Source organism: Ostrinia furnacalis, unplaced genomic scaffold (genome assembly GCF_004193835.3).
Source record: "Ostrinia furnacalis isolate ACB-3 unplaced genomic scaffold, ASM419383v2 OfSCF1126, whole genome shotgun sequence".
In the NCBI taxonomy this organism is placed as follows: Eukaryota; Metazoa; Arthropoda; class Insecta; order Lepidoptera; family Crambidae; genus Ostrinia; species Ostrinia furnacalis.
In genome coordinates this window covers 836,326-852,812 of record NW_021131365.1, presented here as the reverse complement: position 1 = coordinate 852,812, position 16,487 = coordinate 836,326, and the positions used below count along the sequence as shown (strand labels likewise).

At 38.3% G+C, this 16,487-nt stretch overlaps 1 protein-coding gene across 6 annotated transcripts in view; it reads left to right on the top strand.

Moving 5' to 3' along the window:
* The window catches only part of N (neurogenic locus Notch protein), a 155,196-nt gene that overhangs the window by 76,007 nt on the left and 62,702 nt on the right, over window positions 1-16,487 (top strand). For all 6 annotated transcript variants that reach the window (XM_028302458.1, XM_028302461.1, XM_028302462.1 and 3 more), the window contains exon 3: window positions 13,957-14,234. In XM_028302458.1, the coding sequence (XP_028158259.1) occupies window positions 13,957-14,234 (278 nt within the window). The remainder of the gene's footprint in view (window positions 1-13,956; window positions 14,235-16,487) is intronic.

Below are 16,487 nucleotides of genomic sequence, written 5' to 3'. Positions count from 1 at the left end.
GTGGCGATTAGGCATGGCTCTGCGCATGTATGCTCGTGTACTTTGAGAGTAGATCGACGTTGTTGCGCCGTTTAGCATGGTGACCTGACCCGGGCAGACAATCTCAATGATTCGATACGAGATTAAGCAGCGTCCGTGAATGTTTCCATTTTGAAGGCAGAGCATGGTGTGGCAAGTTGAACTCGCACCCGGATGTCATGGTGCGGTTGCTCAGTCGTGCTCTTGCGCTCGCTAGCTGTTTTGTGATTGACGCTGTTGACGTATACATAATTTTAAGTTTCATTTTTCAATAGCAAAGTTCATTTTAAAACTTTAAAATTCCCATTGCATTGTAGTCAATAAAATTTCATGACAAATAAAGAAGATATTCGTCATGAAACAAGTCTTTCACCACTTCGTATTGTTCATCAGACATTGCAACGAAACGGTCAAAATTCCTGTGATCGTTACACATGTCCGTTACACCTGGTGGATTTGATGTCTCATACTTCGAATTTTCGATTACTTAGTGTCAGGATGGGAAGATAACAAAAAACACAATCTCCCAACGCGACAGCTCGCGTGTTTCCCCGCGAATCTGTATGCGGCGCACGAACCTGCCTGTTTACAATCCGGCTGTCGCATGCCTCGATCTGAGAGACGATTTAGAAGCTCCAAATAGAATCTATGGAAAAAACATTAGAATCGATATCAGAAGAAACTACAGTTAGTAATACAAGTAAATAATCAAATTAAAAAGCCAGTTATCAAAAGACAGAATGATCTATAATTTGCGATAAAAGCTTAAACATACATACATACCTATGGATCACATGACACTAACTAAAAGTAACAAGAGAATATTGATGATACGTTTTCTGTTGAAGAACAACAAAATAATTTCACAAGATCTCAAATTGCTGTATATGATACTCCACAATTTTGTGGTATATTAGCGTTATTGTTCACGGTAGTCAAAGGTTCAAAGCTTATTCAAACATCAACCGTTATTGTGACCTTGACTGATCGTTGACCCTCAGTTAATCACAGAGCAAAAAGGTAGGAAAGTGAAGTGAGGCGAGTTACTAAGCGTGCGTTCGCTGCGCGCCCGCGGCCATCATGTCTGTGTAATAAAGGGTTGCGTCCTTTCGGACTTTCAGACGCAGATTTATAGCTGCGCCCGCGCACCATACGTCTGTCACACCATTATCGTAAAGCTTTTCAAATATGAAGCAGAATAGGCCATTTAATATCGCTATTGTCGCATGAAATGTCATTAAACCCATCAGATGTTACTGAAAATTAACTTTAAAATTATAGTCTCTTTGGTAATTATGCTTTCGAAGGCAATGTCGAATCAAATCTCAAACTCGCTTTCGACGACGTTTAAAAATAAAAGAGTCATTATTACATATTCATCGTTCTAAGTGCAACATGTCAGGATCACGCCCATCTTAATATTTATGCTGATCAAGCTCATACAAACAGGTTTTGTTCTTATTGTAAAGCGTTTTGGTATCAGAATTCGATTACGGATGGTATTGATTAAAATATGTAGATTGTTTCTGAATAACCTTAAATAATTGTTTGATTTGTATTTGATATCGGAGATAAAAGCATTTTGTTATTCATAGCGCGAGCAGGTGATAGTGAAGAATGTTACGTTGAAAATATTACGACATTGTTAAAAATAGGTTTATTTAATTGTTATCTCTTTAGATTTAGTGACCAGATGACAAAGATTTGGAATAGTCTCAGATACCTACCTAAAGTAAGAATAAGCAAGTCCAATTCGCACTATGTTTAAATTACTTAAATAGTTGAGTGACGGTATCAACGAAGCAATCTTCAACAAACATCCATCTGTTTCAAATTGATGGTTACAGAGCAGCGTGCTATTTCTCAGTTTCAAAATCAATGAGCAAGTGTAAAACATTAGCGGGTAAAGATGTTATCTGCGCAGGCGTCGATCGACCACCGACGCTTGGAGCTGATCATTGAGAATATGTACTTAAGTCTGAATAAGAAGAAAGTATTCTCAAATGCATTAACTGAAGAAAAGAGCTATAAAAATCATCCTGCGGTAAATGTATAATTTCTCAGAGACCTTAACCTTAAAGGAAACGCTTTTCAAATTCTATTTTAAACTATAAATAAAAATTATCTACATATTCTAATCTTACCTTATTTTGCCATTTAAACAGCTCTACAACATCTCTTGTGGTGTCAGAAAAACATGTAGTGTATAATGTTAATCAAGTCTTATTAACATTTTCTCTCGGTCGTTTGAAAGCTTCGATGCGATAATGATTTTATCAGATTTTATCGAATAACAGCAATATCCGTGTAGAATACACAATATAAAAAATCTTACAACAACTATTTACGACAGGAAATCGCTTCGATTTCAGATTCCAGTACAGCGTCTGCGCCTGATACAATAAGTCTTGATATTCCCCATCTTATAAAAGTTCGTTTTTATTGTGGAATCTACATACATTTTAGTTCTGGTAATGCAGAAGTAGTGTAAATACTATTATGTGTTTTATAATTGCTTAAATGGTTTGCTACGACGTTAATTTGAGCAACAAATTCAACATAGAGCTCAACCATTTGACCCCCCATTAAAACTAAACGAAATCCCATTTCAAAATCCGCGTGCCATCAATGTCAATAGAACAATTTGGCATTTGTATCACACAATGCGGCCGTCGCCACGTTAACGCTGCATATTTGGCCTTTATCCCATCTGTATAAGGTTACATTTGAACTACAAATTGGTATAACTGTATCATATTGTTCGGCCGTCATCGCTGTTTTGTCCGTCCTTATTGTGTCGTGTTAAGGGCGAGGTTGGCTTGCGGTTGCGGCAACAGTTCACCTTGGTCGTGTTGGGTCTGTCAGCGCGATCCAGACGTGTGGAGATCAATAGAGATCGGCGGATGTTGAGGTGCGGGCGCGCATAGATTAGTGAAGCAAGGTGTAGATGGGCTTTGCTTTGCTTTAGGCTTTTTAGCGTTCTGTTTCGTCATTATTCTGTTTATTTATATGATGTTACTTTGTATCCGTTTCTCTTTCAATTTTTGTTTTTCCTTTTTCAAAAAAATCTAAGATAACTTTTGCTTTCTTAAGATTACTTTTGTTGCCTTTAAGCTTTACAATTTCATGTTTCTCACACTTACGTGAAAGTTCTAAAGAACCATTTAATCATCAGGAATTCTTCCTCGTCATTGAACTTAGTTGGAAATGAGTTCACTTTTACTTAAAACTTGTCAATAATACCAAATATGTAATGCCAGTTCACCGTAACGGCCAGGTGGCAGGTCATTGTCGCCGGCGCATCTGCTGTTTGCGATGCAATGACCTTGCCAACTCGTTTGTATAATACATTATTATCAATTTTAGGAATGTATTACAAAGGGATGACCAGAAAACCCTGTTGAAGTTTGACCATAGTTTGTCGTTAAATTACATGATTCTACCAAAACTTCTGTTTTAGCTTCCATTGTTAATCTATTATATCAATAGTTTCGTTTATTCAATTTTGTATTTAAAGTATAATGCGATATAAATTATCTACTTTAGACATAAATATCACAACAGCAGCGCAATGCCAATTAAGAGTCATATTATACAATCTAAAGATTGCCGCACAAAAAAGCTTGCGCTGTCTCGTCGACTATCTACTCTATGCGCAGCGAACGCAGCCTGCGCGCGCGCTTTACTCACACGCGCGCGCGCCGTGCCTGTGTGCGTGCGCGTGGGAACGGGCGCGCCAGACGCGTGCGCTCTTGTGACATGCGTATTGTACATTATTTAACAAATCACAATTTTTAACTCACCTTCATTCTTTGATATCGTGACTTGCACGAGCGCACCTCGATTATTGCTTTCATTAATACTGATAAGATTTGGTTTAGTCAAACGACAAACGTAACTGTAAATTCCAGCTCGAATTGTACAGTACGATTAACTAAAGTATTATTATCGTAAATGACTTAACCGTGGCTTGGAATAGCAGAATCATTTTTCTTTACTGAATTTGAATTTAATGTTAGAATTACATCATCTGTAACTGATGTTGGGGCATCACGTTTGTTGCTAATAAAGCAATTTCTTGAATATCATTGTACTATTACAGAAATATCCATTCTCAGATGACCTTTGATATCGGGAAATGATTACGAATGCGTGTAACGATCTGATTCACCGCAGCCATGCTTGTATTATGATTTCCCATTGTCAAATCTACGACAATTGCAGGATCGCAATCAAAATTTTAATCAAGCATGCCATTGATATTGGTCATGCTATTCGCAATAGCCCGAAGGCTTCGTAGATGTGCTATAACCTTTTGTGCGTCGCTCGCTGGTCTGAGTTCCGTTTATTGTGAGATCGGCTTTAAACAGTCTTCTTGAGATGTTTTGGCAAAACTGTCCTTGTTATCATGTGGATAAGGTTCAGAGGTAAACATTTTGGCATGTAGGGTGTATTTATTGTCGTCCTCGGGCTATTCTCCGTGCATCTCCACGCATATAGGGCATTTATAAACTTTTGTTTAATCTTGTTTTATTGCGTGTCGACCTGGGCTGCGTTGTTTATTACTAATTGCCTTTTGTTAGAGTAAGGCGGATCGACGGCATTATCTTCTTGCCCTTTGAAATCGTCGTTGCTTTAAGTTTTACTATTTCTTCTTAATTACTAGGTGTAAACTTTCATTGCCATAGTGTTTTTACTTCGTAAGAGTACGCTGTAAAGTGGCAATGTTTTATTAACTACTTATTCTTGCAATTAAAACTCTGGATTTTAAGATATTAAAACCGTATAAAATTCAAGCATTAATGAAATCTGACACTCATTCAAAGAGCTTTGATTCCTTTAACATCTAGCTAGATAACCCAAAACAAAGTTATTAATCTATTGTTATTAGTAAAGCCTTATTTGTTGATAGTTTAAGCGGTGCAATCTGTTATTATCATTGTAGATCGTGTGCCCCCTCCCGCTACCGTAGCCCCGCCCCCTGGCAAATTGTGACCGCTTCTGCGCGCGCGCACCTCTCACTCGTCCAATCGCGGCGAAACATACATTTTAGTGAACTGAACCCCGGATCGTGATTTTATTGGTAACACTAGTGAAATCTACTGCAGATGATAGAGTATTGTTATTGTTTGATATTTTGGATCAAAAATATTTTCAATTCTAGTTGATTTGAGAATCAGGTTGTGCTGTAAACATAGGAAAATATTAACACCTAGGATGGAATGTTTGAGTGTCGTTTTTATTGGACCATTTGATAAATTAATCCGCTATAAATGTTAAATCTTTATTGATACAAATACTTTAGCAACTCCTGTTATAATTTACACGTGCCCAATATATCATTACTGAGCCGCATTGATTTATTAAACTGCATTAAAAACGCTCACAACAAGCCCTCTCGCGGCCTTTGTATCAGAAATGAGTTATTGTATCCTACTCCCATAAAAGACCGATATCCTTACTGCCTGATATTTCTCGGGTGAAAAATATTATCGGTTTTATCATCTATTTTATGTTGCGAGACAGTCTTAAGTTACAGTAAATACCTTTTTCTTACGTCAATTACTACGGTCGTGTGGTGGCTTATCTTCAGGAGAGTAAGGTCGCTATCGTTTAGATTTACAAGGACTGGGAAGTCCGGTTCCAGCATCAAGATATCTTCGTCCAAGCCTTTGTGCTTATATCTCTAATTGTCTCGCTAATTAGAGAATCATTAGGCAAATAACAACGGGGCTATCTGCTGGTTTGAGATAGAACAGAATTGGTAGGGCTTGTAGATGTTTGATCCTGGATTTAATTGTAAAGCTTTCTTTTGTTTAACGATCTTGTATCTTTTGTTCTTGACTTACATTATCTGTTTTAAGTAAGTCACCTGTAAGCATTAAATCTTAATCAAAATCAAAATTAACTTTTCTATTGGTATAGTTGTACAAATTCGCCATTCCTTTTGTTTCTTTTTTTAATTCGCCTATGTTCTTTCCACTTCTGCCTCTGGCCATCTAATAAATAAGATATCCTCAATTTGCATACAAAGCTTTAAAAGTAAAACAGAAGCAAAGCGAGGAGTGGTATTTATTGAGCATGCATCTTGGTCGCTCGCAGACACGCGATGAGCTATAGCCCGCGCTCGCGCTACTGGGTAGCGTTTTATGTTCTCGGTTATTTCTTCGCTACGACCAAGTGCTTTGTGGTCATTTACTTTTTAATTTTGTACTTCGTACATTTCAATCTGATTTGTATTGTCGTTGGTTTCTTGTATTTCAATTGTTGATCGTCTTGTTACTGTTTGAGTGTATTGAGGTTATTAAAATCAATTATCCCATTATCTTAGTCTCCCTCATCTATTAAATGCATGGAAAAGTACACACTTACAGTCATGGCACTAACAGCAACATCTTTTCTTATTTATGGCATGATGCACAGTTGTCAAGACAGTTATTTCATCTTATAAGGAGTGAAAAAAGAATGCTGTCTCATCAAACGTAGTAAACAGGAAGATACATCAACTGGGATAGCAGATATCTGTGTACAAATAACGTTTGCTTTTTCTCACCTATGCTCTACCTTGTTCTTATCACAGGGTTGGCTCTAGATTAGTACTATCAATTATTTTTTTAATTATCAATTTAATGTTGAATTCCTATCGTCCATTAATGGCAAATTAAGTTCTTTGAGTTCGCATTCAAATTTTTGATTTGATATAGTAGCTGGAAATCCTTGGGGGAGGCCTTTATCCAGCAGTGGAAGTCATTTGGCTGAAACGAACTAACGAACGAACACCGAACTAGTGTCCGAGCAAGGGATTGGTTACTTAGAAAGAAATAACATAAAAATATAGGCTCTGTATGGTATTGAATAAGCAATCAATTACTTTGTTTATACACCAGCCTTGCTTACGGTAACGTTCATCATACCGGCGCTTGCGCACCTACTGCGCAGGGCCCGAACTGGTTCGGATGACATCGTCTGGAGGGGAAAAAAATTGAGATTAATTAGATAAATAGACTCGTCGAACGGTATGCGCCTGCGTCGTTCGGCTAATTGGTGCGCGCGCCGGTTTCTGCGCAGAATCACAGACTGGGAATTTGAAAAACTGGCATTGATGGGTTTACTGTATTCCAGTTTCTATTTTTGCGAAAAAGTGAAGTTCCTACTAATACATGTGGAGTCCCGTTGGCGTATTGGTGATTAATAGATGCACCACCCGATGAAAATATAAGATTGTTGAGCACCTTTGATTGATGCAAGTTAATAACGCCCTCTGACAGAAAGACAAGATTGTTTCCAATCAATGAGATCAATTAAGGTAATAGAAGTACCTGTATGTACTATCTGCAGATTTATACTTGGAGTAAGCCATAGAGAGAGTATGACTAATAACAATAGCCCAATAGTGTCGATAATTATCGAACTAGTAGTTTTTTAAATCCCTGCCAGCCGCTGGACCCAGTGGTGAACCCATTCACAGGCATAAATTAAACGAGTCCAAACTCGATAGCCTTGTGTCATTTTATTGCAGAGCTCATATGGCTACCTTCCAGCTCCATCATCAGATCAGCGCCATTTCATCATAATATTGCATTGTCATCCGACTTACCTACACAGATATGCAAAATTTCAGCTCAATTGGACCCCGGGAGTGGGTCAATTTTAAGTTGCAAGATTTGACGCCACCAGACATGTGAAAGTAAATAAAAGCTTTTAATAATACGGAGAGTAAGACAAATTACATAGTTCTGATTACTCTTTAAAACAATAAAACGGCTTTGTACCTAAACTATGCATAAAAGTCTTCAATATGGTTTAAGCACAAGCTTCTAACGTTAAAGATCCACCTCCACGATAGCGTCCGCATGCGCGTGCACGCAGCGTCAGCGCGCGTCGCGCATCTGATAAGCTGTCCATGCGCGGAACAGGGCTATCAATTAGACAAATTTCCTGCGGTTAAAAATAAAACAATAGATTTTATAGAAAGACTAGCGGCCGCCCGCGACTTCGTACGCGTGAATCCCGTTTTTCCCGCTAATTCCCGTTCCCGTGGGAATTTCGGGAATTCCTTTCTTAGTGCACCTCTACGGTACCTAAGCTACGTCCCTTCCAAATTTCAAGTGCCTACGTTTAGCCGTTTAGGCTGTGCGTTGATCTGTCAGTCAGTCAGTCAGTTTCTCCTTTTATATATTTAGATAATAAGGACTGTTGATTCAAAAGCAACAAGTTCGATTAATTGTTGCTTTAATTTCAATTTTAATGGCAAAACTATTGTAACTCCTCCACCTTTGCTTATGATTTTTACTGGGTATTCTATCTGCTATTTTCTTCTTCTTCATTTAACCGTATTCAATGATAGATTTCAAAGAAGTTATATTTTCTGTGAATTAATATTGTCAGAGTCTGACCTCCTAATCTAATCTTGACACCAGTGTCAACCAGAGTCAAATTCAGGTTGTCTCTCAGACATAGGTAACTTTTGAACAGGTAGGCAACTCCTGTCAGTTCTTGGTAGACCGTTCAACCCTATAATTTCCACGAAACGGCGGTGTCGTCCGCTCCTCGAATATTTGTCATACGGCAGTCCGTTCAGCCTATAATGAACTTAGCATTCACGAGCATTTTACTGTTGCAGGCCTACCTCCTGAATGGCAATTAGGACCTTCGTGTGCTATTCCAGCTGACCAAATTCTTGCTCGTTTGATAGTTATGACCGTATCACTATGCGGTCGTAGTTCAGCCGTAAAAGTAATGAATACGTTAAAAGATAATAAAAAATGTCGCTGAACTTTAAAGGCTTGTTCCCACGGCAGTTTTTTGCAGGATCCTGTTTAGTAGCATAGGTGTTTTAATATTAACATTCACACGAAGATCCCGTTTGCAGTGTCCCGAAAAAAACCGATCCCTTCAATTTGGAATTAGAATTATGAGTTGAAGAGACTAATGCCTGTTTTCACCATGAATCCCTAATTTTAAAGTGACTCCTATGAAAACAAATTTCCTGTGATTTTGTTACCATAACCATAATTACATTAGGGGTCACTTACAAATTAGGGATTGGAGGTGAAAACGGGCATAAGTTTTTCAGTTTTGTAGGATCCAGTAATGCAGGATCCAGCTGCGAAAATGGGCTCTTATACGCGATAATAATACACTCGCGAGCAAAACTATGGAATCACTTACATGAAGTTGTTTCCACGCGATCTTGTGTACTAACGAATTTGTTAGTAACAAAAAAAGTGCCACTATTTTAAAGAGTAACCTTTTACCTTTAAATTGATACTAAATTCATTTAAATCACACCAGTATTTAAAAAGATATCGCGGCTGATGTGAAGAAGTAAGGAAAAAGACATGTATCAACTGTTTGATACGTCGCGAGTTGCGGCCCATTTACCCCCTATAAAAGCACGTGTTTTCGGATTTTTGCTTTCACACGTTGATCCATACACATCTCAGCTTCTTTTGACACTTTACCTGGCATTCTACACCTTCAGAAGCAGCACAAATCCTTGCACTATTGCAAGAAGGGCTCAGCCAGCGGGCTGTCGCATGTCAGCTCCACATAAGCCAGTCCTGGGATTCGAAAGTTTTAAGACACTTTCGGGAGACTAGTGGCTTTATCCCGAGACCAAGTTCTGAACAGCGCCAGTGCACATCGCAGAAGGATGACCGTTTTTTCATGTCAACCTCTCTATGAAATCGTCATTTGACTGGTATCGACGTCCAGCAAGAGCTCAGAAATGTTCGTAGGATAGCTGTTAGCGTGTGGACAGTTCGTCTAAGATATAAGCAATAGAATTTGACTCCAAAAAGGCCTGCCACAGGCTCGAAACTGACGGCAGGTCACCGATAAGCACGCTTTCAATTTGCTCGTACACATCTCGATGGGAAGTCGAGCAAGCCACCCCCATAAGCCACTGTTTCAGCGAACCAGCACTGCACAAATCGCTCCCCAGGCTGCCTATAGACCCGACCTCTTCAACTGCTGCACTGCAAACACAGTCTGCATTCATCGGAGAACAAAACTCGCCTCCATTACTCGCCTACCCATCAAAATAAGTGCGAGTTAATTGAAAGCGTGCTTGTCGGTGACCTGCCGTCAGTTTCGAGCCTGTGGCAGGCCTTTTTGGAGTCAAATTCTATTGCTTATATCTTAGACGATCTGTCCACACGCTAACAGCTATCCTACGAACATTTCTGAGCTCTTGCTGGACGTCGATACCAGTCAAATGACGATTTCATAGAGAGGTTGACATGAAAAAACGGTCATCCTTCTGCGATGTGCACTGGCGCTGTTCAGAACTTGGTCTCGGGATAAAGCCACTAGTCTCCCGAAAGCGTCTTAAAACTTTCGAATCCCAGGACTGGCTTATGTGGAGCTGACATGCGACAGCCCGCTGGCTGAGCCCTTCTTGCAATAGTGCAAGGATTTGTGCTGCTTCTGAAGGTGTAGAATCCCAGGTAAGGTGTCAAAAGAAGCTGAGATGTGTATGGATCAACGTGTGAAAGCAAAAATCCGAAAACACGTGCTTTTATAGGGGGTAAATGGGCCGCAACTCGCGACGTATCAAACAGTTGATACATGTCTTTTTCCTTACTTCTTCACATCAGCCGCGATATCTTTTTAAATACTAGTGTGATTTAAATGAATTTGGTATCAATTTAAAGGTAAAAGTTTAATCTTTAAAATGGTGGCACTTTTTTTGTTACTAACAAATTCGTTAGTACACAAGATCGCGTGGAAACAACTTCATGTAAGTGATTCCATAGTTTTGCTCGCGAGTGTAGTATTGATAGCTTCAATATTAAGATAGGTACATTAGGCAAATAAATTTAGCGTACAATTTCAAGATATCTCCATCCAAACAGCTCTTTGTGCGATATTGTCGCCGTCTGTTCTCATTGCATAAAACATAGTGCTAGCGACGGCTAACACCGTACTAAATTTAAAGCTAAAAGTTCACAAATATCACAGGGTATCGGATAGCGGCTACAGCCTGGTTACATGGACTAGATGCGTCTAAAGTTATACTTACTATGTTTGCTATTGTGGACGAAATTACGAGTGTGTTAGCGACAATGGTTTTGAATTAAATACAGTATTACAAGGGTTCAAGATTTTGTTATGAAAACAAAAGATGTTATTTCTATAGAAGGTAGTAGCAATAATTTTACCAACCATCTTCATTAGGCTGTGCATGTTGCATGTTTTAATGATTGCAAGGAAGCTTTACTAGGCCTATAAATCTCAAAAAACAATTGTCACAGCGCCGACGCAGCGCTTGAACATCTTCAGGAAGGAACGTTTTTCTTCACCCGCAATTAGATCTGCGATACGTCCACCAGTAATTTATAGTAGGGCGTTTAATGAAGATTTAGCTTCTAGAAAACTGCTGTAAATCGAGGAACAAAGACCCTGTTCGACGGTTTATAATTTCCAAAGATAATCTTCGCGGGCGCAGGTAGCGGCGTCATCTTTTTGCAGCGCTATCGTTTTGTAGCCCATGTCGCTGCTAACTACTTAGCGACGAGAAATCCTTATCTTTTTGCTAAGATGTAACATGATCGCCCAAGCTCAGATTATCGTTAGCTTTCTGCGTAAATAGCGAGTCATTTTACGGCAAAATCAGTCATTGTTTAGCTTAGACTAAAATTTGTCGATTGTTTAAAACAAAACACAAGAGCGTTTATCAATCGTCTATGTTTCCGAGAGGAAAATAACAATAGGATGCAAATGAGTACAAAGACAATGTTCGCCGAAGGCATTGGAGTAGACAGGCATATCATCCATATACACACGTGAGGCTAAGGTGCAACTACCCCTCTTGGTAAGGTCAGTGCGTGGGTTGGAACATAACTGGCTTCGTGAGACGCCCACGCGTTCAAAGAACACACAGGCTGGCTGCAAGGCGGAGATTTGGTTTGCATGAGGAATGCATTCGGATTTGCCAGTAACCGCTCATTGTTTCCACGGATTTATTTATAGGAATACAAAATAGATAACCAGTTTTATTTATGAACATCGAAATACAAACATGCACAACTTTTATCGTAATAAGAACGTAGTTTAGTTAATGCCGATTGCCGATGTTGTTAAGCTATGTAAATATTGTTCACCTTCAGCAATTTAAAGTCAATTCGAAGAGACATCAATAACGATAAAATATTTTATAGACACCATGAAAGTCTTCATTTACTTTCTTAAAGTAATTCTAAGTTATTTCTCACGAATTATAAACATGATTTCCCACACCTGAGTACAATCGTGTCCGATAGCTGATAATAAATGAGATTGACTTCATTAGGTTCGGGAATTAACATATACGTGGGTGGTTTGTATATTTCCCGTATTTCAAGAGGTTCGGAGGTTTGATTAGTAGGCTGCGTACGTGGGGTGTTATCTCGTACTGACACGTCTTTATCGGATACTTCCACGCGTGGTGAGTCATGTCCATTAATGGATACGATTTACGCAATGCTACAATTGCGATGCAATTTGTAATACATATTGCATTAGATTATAGCACCATTTTATCGTAGCTTTAAGAATGGTCAAAGCAACGACTATGTTATTTTTTTTGTTTTAATCATTTTAGCTTCAGTCTAGCAAAATAATGTGTTAAAAATATCTGAATTTAATGCATGTCCTAATGAAGATTCCTTTTCCTAAATTTAAATCCGAGTCCAGACTGCATGGTACTACAAGGCAACATTACCTCGGAACACAAAGGTTCAGCGGCGGCGCGGGCGCACGTCACGTGGTCGTGTCGACGACGTATCTGCGTTATTTATTGCGACGTCCGGCCGGCCGCACGACCGCGCTCATACGCCCTGATTGGGGCAACATGTTGCTATGTAGCCTTGCGGTAGGAATGGGGAAATGTTTTGGATTTCAACTGAGGATTTTTCAATAAGGGTGAAATGAAATAGGACTGTAAATATTTTTTGATATTAGGAATATGAAAGCCAGATAAATAGGCCTGTAGAGACTTTAATTGGTTGAAAAATTTTAAAAGAGGATCTTGGAGAAAATGTATCTAAGAGATGGCTTTCAAAGTCATCATAAACATGAGATAAGGAGTAAAGATTTTTAAGAATATAATAATAGTAATAAGGCCCGGTTCCCACCGAGAAGTGGAGTGGAGCGGACTGCGGAGAAGTATAGTACACCGCCGTCGCTGTCAAATACTATAGAAAAATTAGTACACATACACATCTCTCTCCTCCACTCCACCTAGGTGGAAACTGGGCCTAAGATCTTCGATTGGGAAATTAATGTGTGAGTAATAACCTAAATAAACACATCATCTTTGCAATAATCGTTCGTAATGAACTCCTTACGTTAAACCAGCCTCTTGATCCCCAGACGCCTCACGGAAGGCCATTGTTGGTGATATTATATGCTCAGTCATCTGGGAGCTATTGTGTTAGCCCGGAGACCTCCTACGAGGCTCAGAATATGCGATGGGGTTAATAATTTAAAGAAACTGCTTCGTAATAAAACTCACTTTTTATCAGTGATATTTTTGATTTAAGATTGAGATGTTTTCGGTTTCAACTGTGTGAGATAGTCGGGGATAGTTTGTTTTGATTCATTAGGATATGAAAACAATTTTAGAGTATAATACGAAAGTATAACATTACGATGTGTTCAATCCCTCTTCAATTTTATGGTGGATGAATTTCAATTCAAATGCTATGATGCAAGAGCTTACTTGTAGCAGTGTGGGACGTCCACCCATAAGGTGGACCGATGACATTATAAAGGTAGCAGGAAGGCGCTGGAAGCAGGCCGCTACCAATCGGTCAACATGTAAATCATTGAGGGAGGTTTAGCAGTGGACGTCCTATGGCTGAAATGATGATGATGATGATATAGAGCTAACTTAGTTAGTACTTGCCTATACCATTTATTATGTTGCTAATCTCCATAATTTCTTTGTTACAGCTGCACGTCGAAATACGCCGGGGAGTTTTGCCAGCACCTGAACCCTTGCCATAGCGAGTCCAGCTCGCGGTGCCAGAACGGTGGCACCTGCAGGGTCAAGCCTGGCATTGGGGGGGCCCCGCCGTCTTTCTCCTGTGATTGTCCCCTGGGGTTCTCGGCGTCGCTGTGTGAGATACGGGTACCGACTGCGTGCGACTCGGCCCCGTGTCTGAACGGGGCGACGTGTCGGCTGACGTCGCTGTCGACGTATGAGTGCGATTGTCCACCTGGTTATACAGGTTAGTATTTTTTAAACCTTTAACGCCCTTGAACATTAGTATGAGGTCTCACAGTGCGCGTGGACGCACAGGGTCGCACATGAACCAATCACAGAGCTCTATTCAAAGCTGTGCGTCCGATTTGTTGCTTCACTTTAGCAAGCATCGTTTGTGAATACGGGTGTACACACGGAAGAGCATCTTGAACATACCAGATCAAGTTTTCCTGTTTTAAAGAATTAGACTTAGGATAATAAACTTTACGTGTTCGAAGAAATGTTTTCAGCCATTGTTCTAAAATGTTTTTCAAAAGATGCAATTGTCTTATGAAAAATTATAAATTAGAAAGAGTAATTAAACTTATTGTTGCTACATAAAATTAACAGTTTAAGTGTAAATTTCAAAGAAAATTTGCGTTATTATAATATTATGACTGCAGTAAATGCAATTTTATAGCACAAGCTTCGCGCTGTAGCTTAGAAAGCTTAAACCGACGCTATTTCAGACAAGCCCACACACAATGCGGCCATACAAAAGATAAAGGGTTAAGTTTATGAACTGAACGATACAGTAGCGATTGTTAGAGCTGAATTGAATTCATTGGTTGGTGTCTAAAGAAATTGGTTTATAACGGACACCTTCAGAATTAAGCTTTGAATCTAAAATAGGTGAGAAGACAACCAGTTCCAACCTTAATAACTAAGAGAAAGATACTGATTTTCCATAAACAATAAAGTACAGATTTTTTCTTATAACAATATCTGTAACAGTCTTATTATGTCGATTTATTTTTCATGATATTTGAAGACACCAAAATGACTGCTCAAAATAACAAGGTCAGATTTTTAATTCATTTATGTTTAACTAGGATTTCAAGTTGTTATATTCTTCTTTGTTCTAATTAGTCAATTATTACAAGTTATTATGCCAGCTATAGTAATACTTCATGTGGTAATAGGCAATTTACCATAACAATTTGTTTTCATTACAATCGTCTTAAGGCTAAAAATATCTGTTTCTCTGACGTTGCGTTATTAACATCCGTCATTCATAACATTCTGATGTGGATGTGTAATAGAAACACCTGTTTCGATAATAAATAGTAAGATAATGGATTTAATCAGAGTCTAGTTTTAGCTTATGATGTTATTAATATATGAGCGATTGTGATTGCAGAAATCATAACTTACCTTGTTAAAAATAAGGAATTGTTCATCAAAGAAATAGTGAAAGAATTCGACAAATGATAGAAAGTTAACAATAATAATAAATAGTCAAGAAGAAATTTTAACATTGACCAGTCTTATCAAAAACGTTAAATATTAATCATTGATTGAAAATATTTATCAATCAGAATGGCTTGTATATTATTATTAAGTTTACATTTAAATGAAAGGTGAACGACAAATAATGATGTTTAATGAAGATAAATTACCTAATCCCCAGAAACTAGTTCACAAGTGTCTTTAGCGTTATGATAAGTCCGAATATACACAAGTAATATATTTTGGAAAGTGTCTTCAAATACTTCCTTTCTATTCATTTCCGTTTTTTTCACCTTAACACATAATTTGCTTCTTGCTACATGTTATTAAGGTTCAATTTAAGATTCTTATTTCTAACTTCAAGAGCAATTATCGAATCCGCCGACTGGTTTTGTCTAGTGGTACAATTAAAAAGACAGCTTTCAATTTTACGCCTCAGCGTATGAGAATTCATTAATTGTTTTAACACGGCTTTTAGGGGAAATTCTAGCGACACTCACGAATTATCTTTAAAATTGCAATTTTAGTGATTGTTTAAAAGGTATGTGTGCCAAAACATTGTCTTGACTTTCATTTGTTTTATCTTACGTTTTGCTAATTACTATAACGGTTGTAGAATGTACCTTTCAAGATCCCATAGCCATAAATAATTTTACATTCATATTTAAATCAAAAACTGATCTAAAAGTCAATCAATTTATAAGGCTCATTCCATTTCCAGTTAGCTTTTTGTTTATAATTTAACTGACGATAAAATCATAGTATCCTAAATTGTTAAGCATCCAATCATGCTTCATTATGTTTATTATGATGGCTACTTCAATAGCAAATATACCAAGTAGCTACGTATGTAGTATGAAGTAATTACACCATAACTAGTGGAAGTTAGCTCCATAAAGTTTCTTATGGCTCTGGTTAAGTATATTTTGATCTTTTTGTAGTTGTTAGATAGGTCTTACTTCATGGAGATTTGTTCGTTTTATGCTTTTGAAATTATTGTCTCTACCAC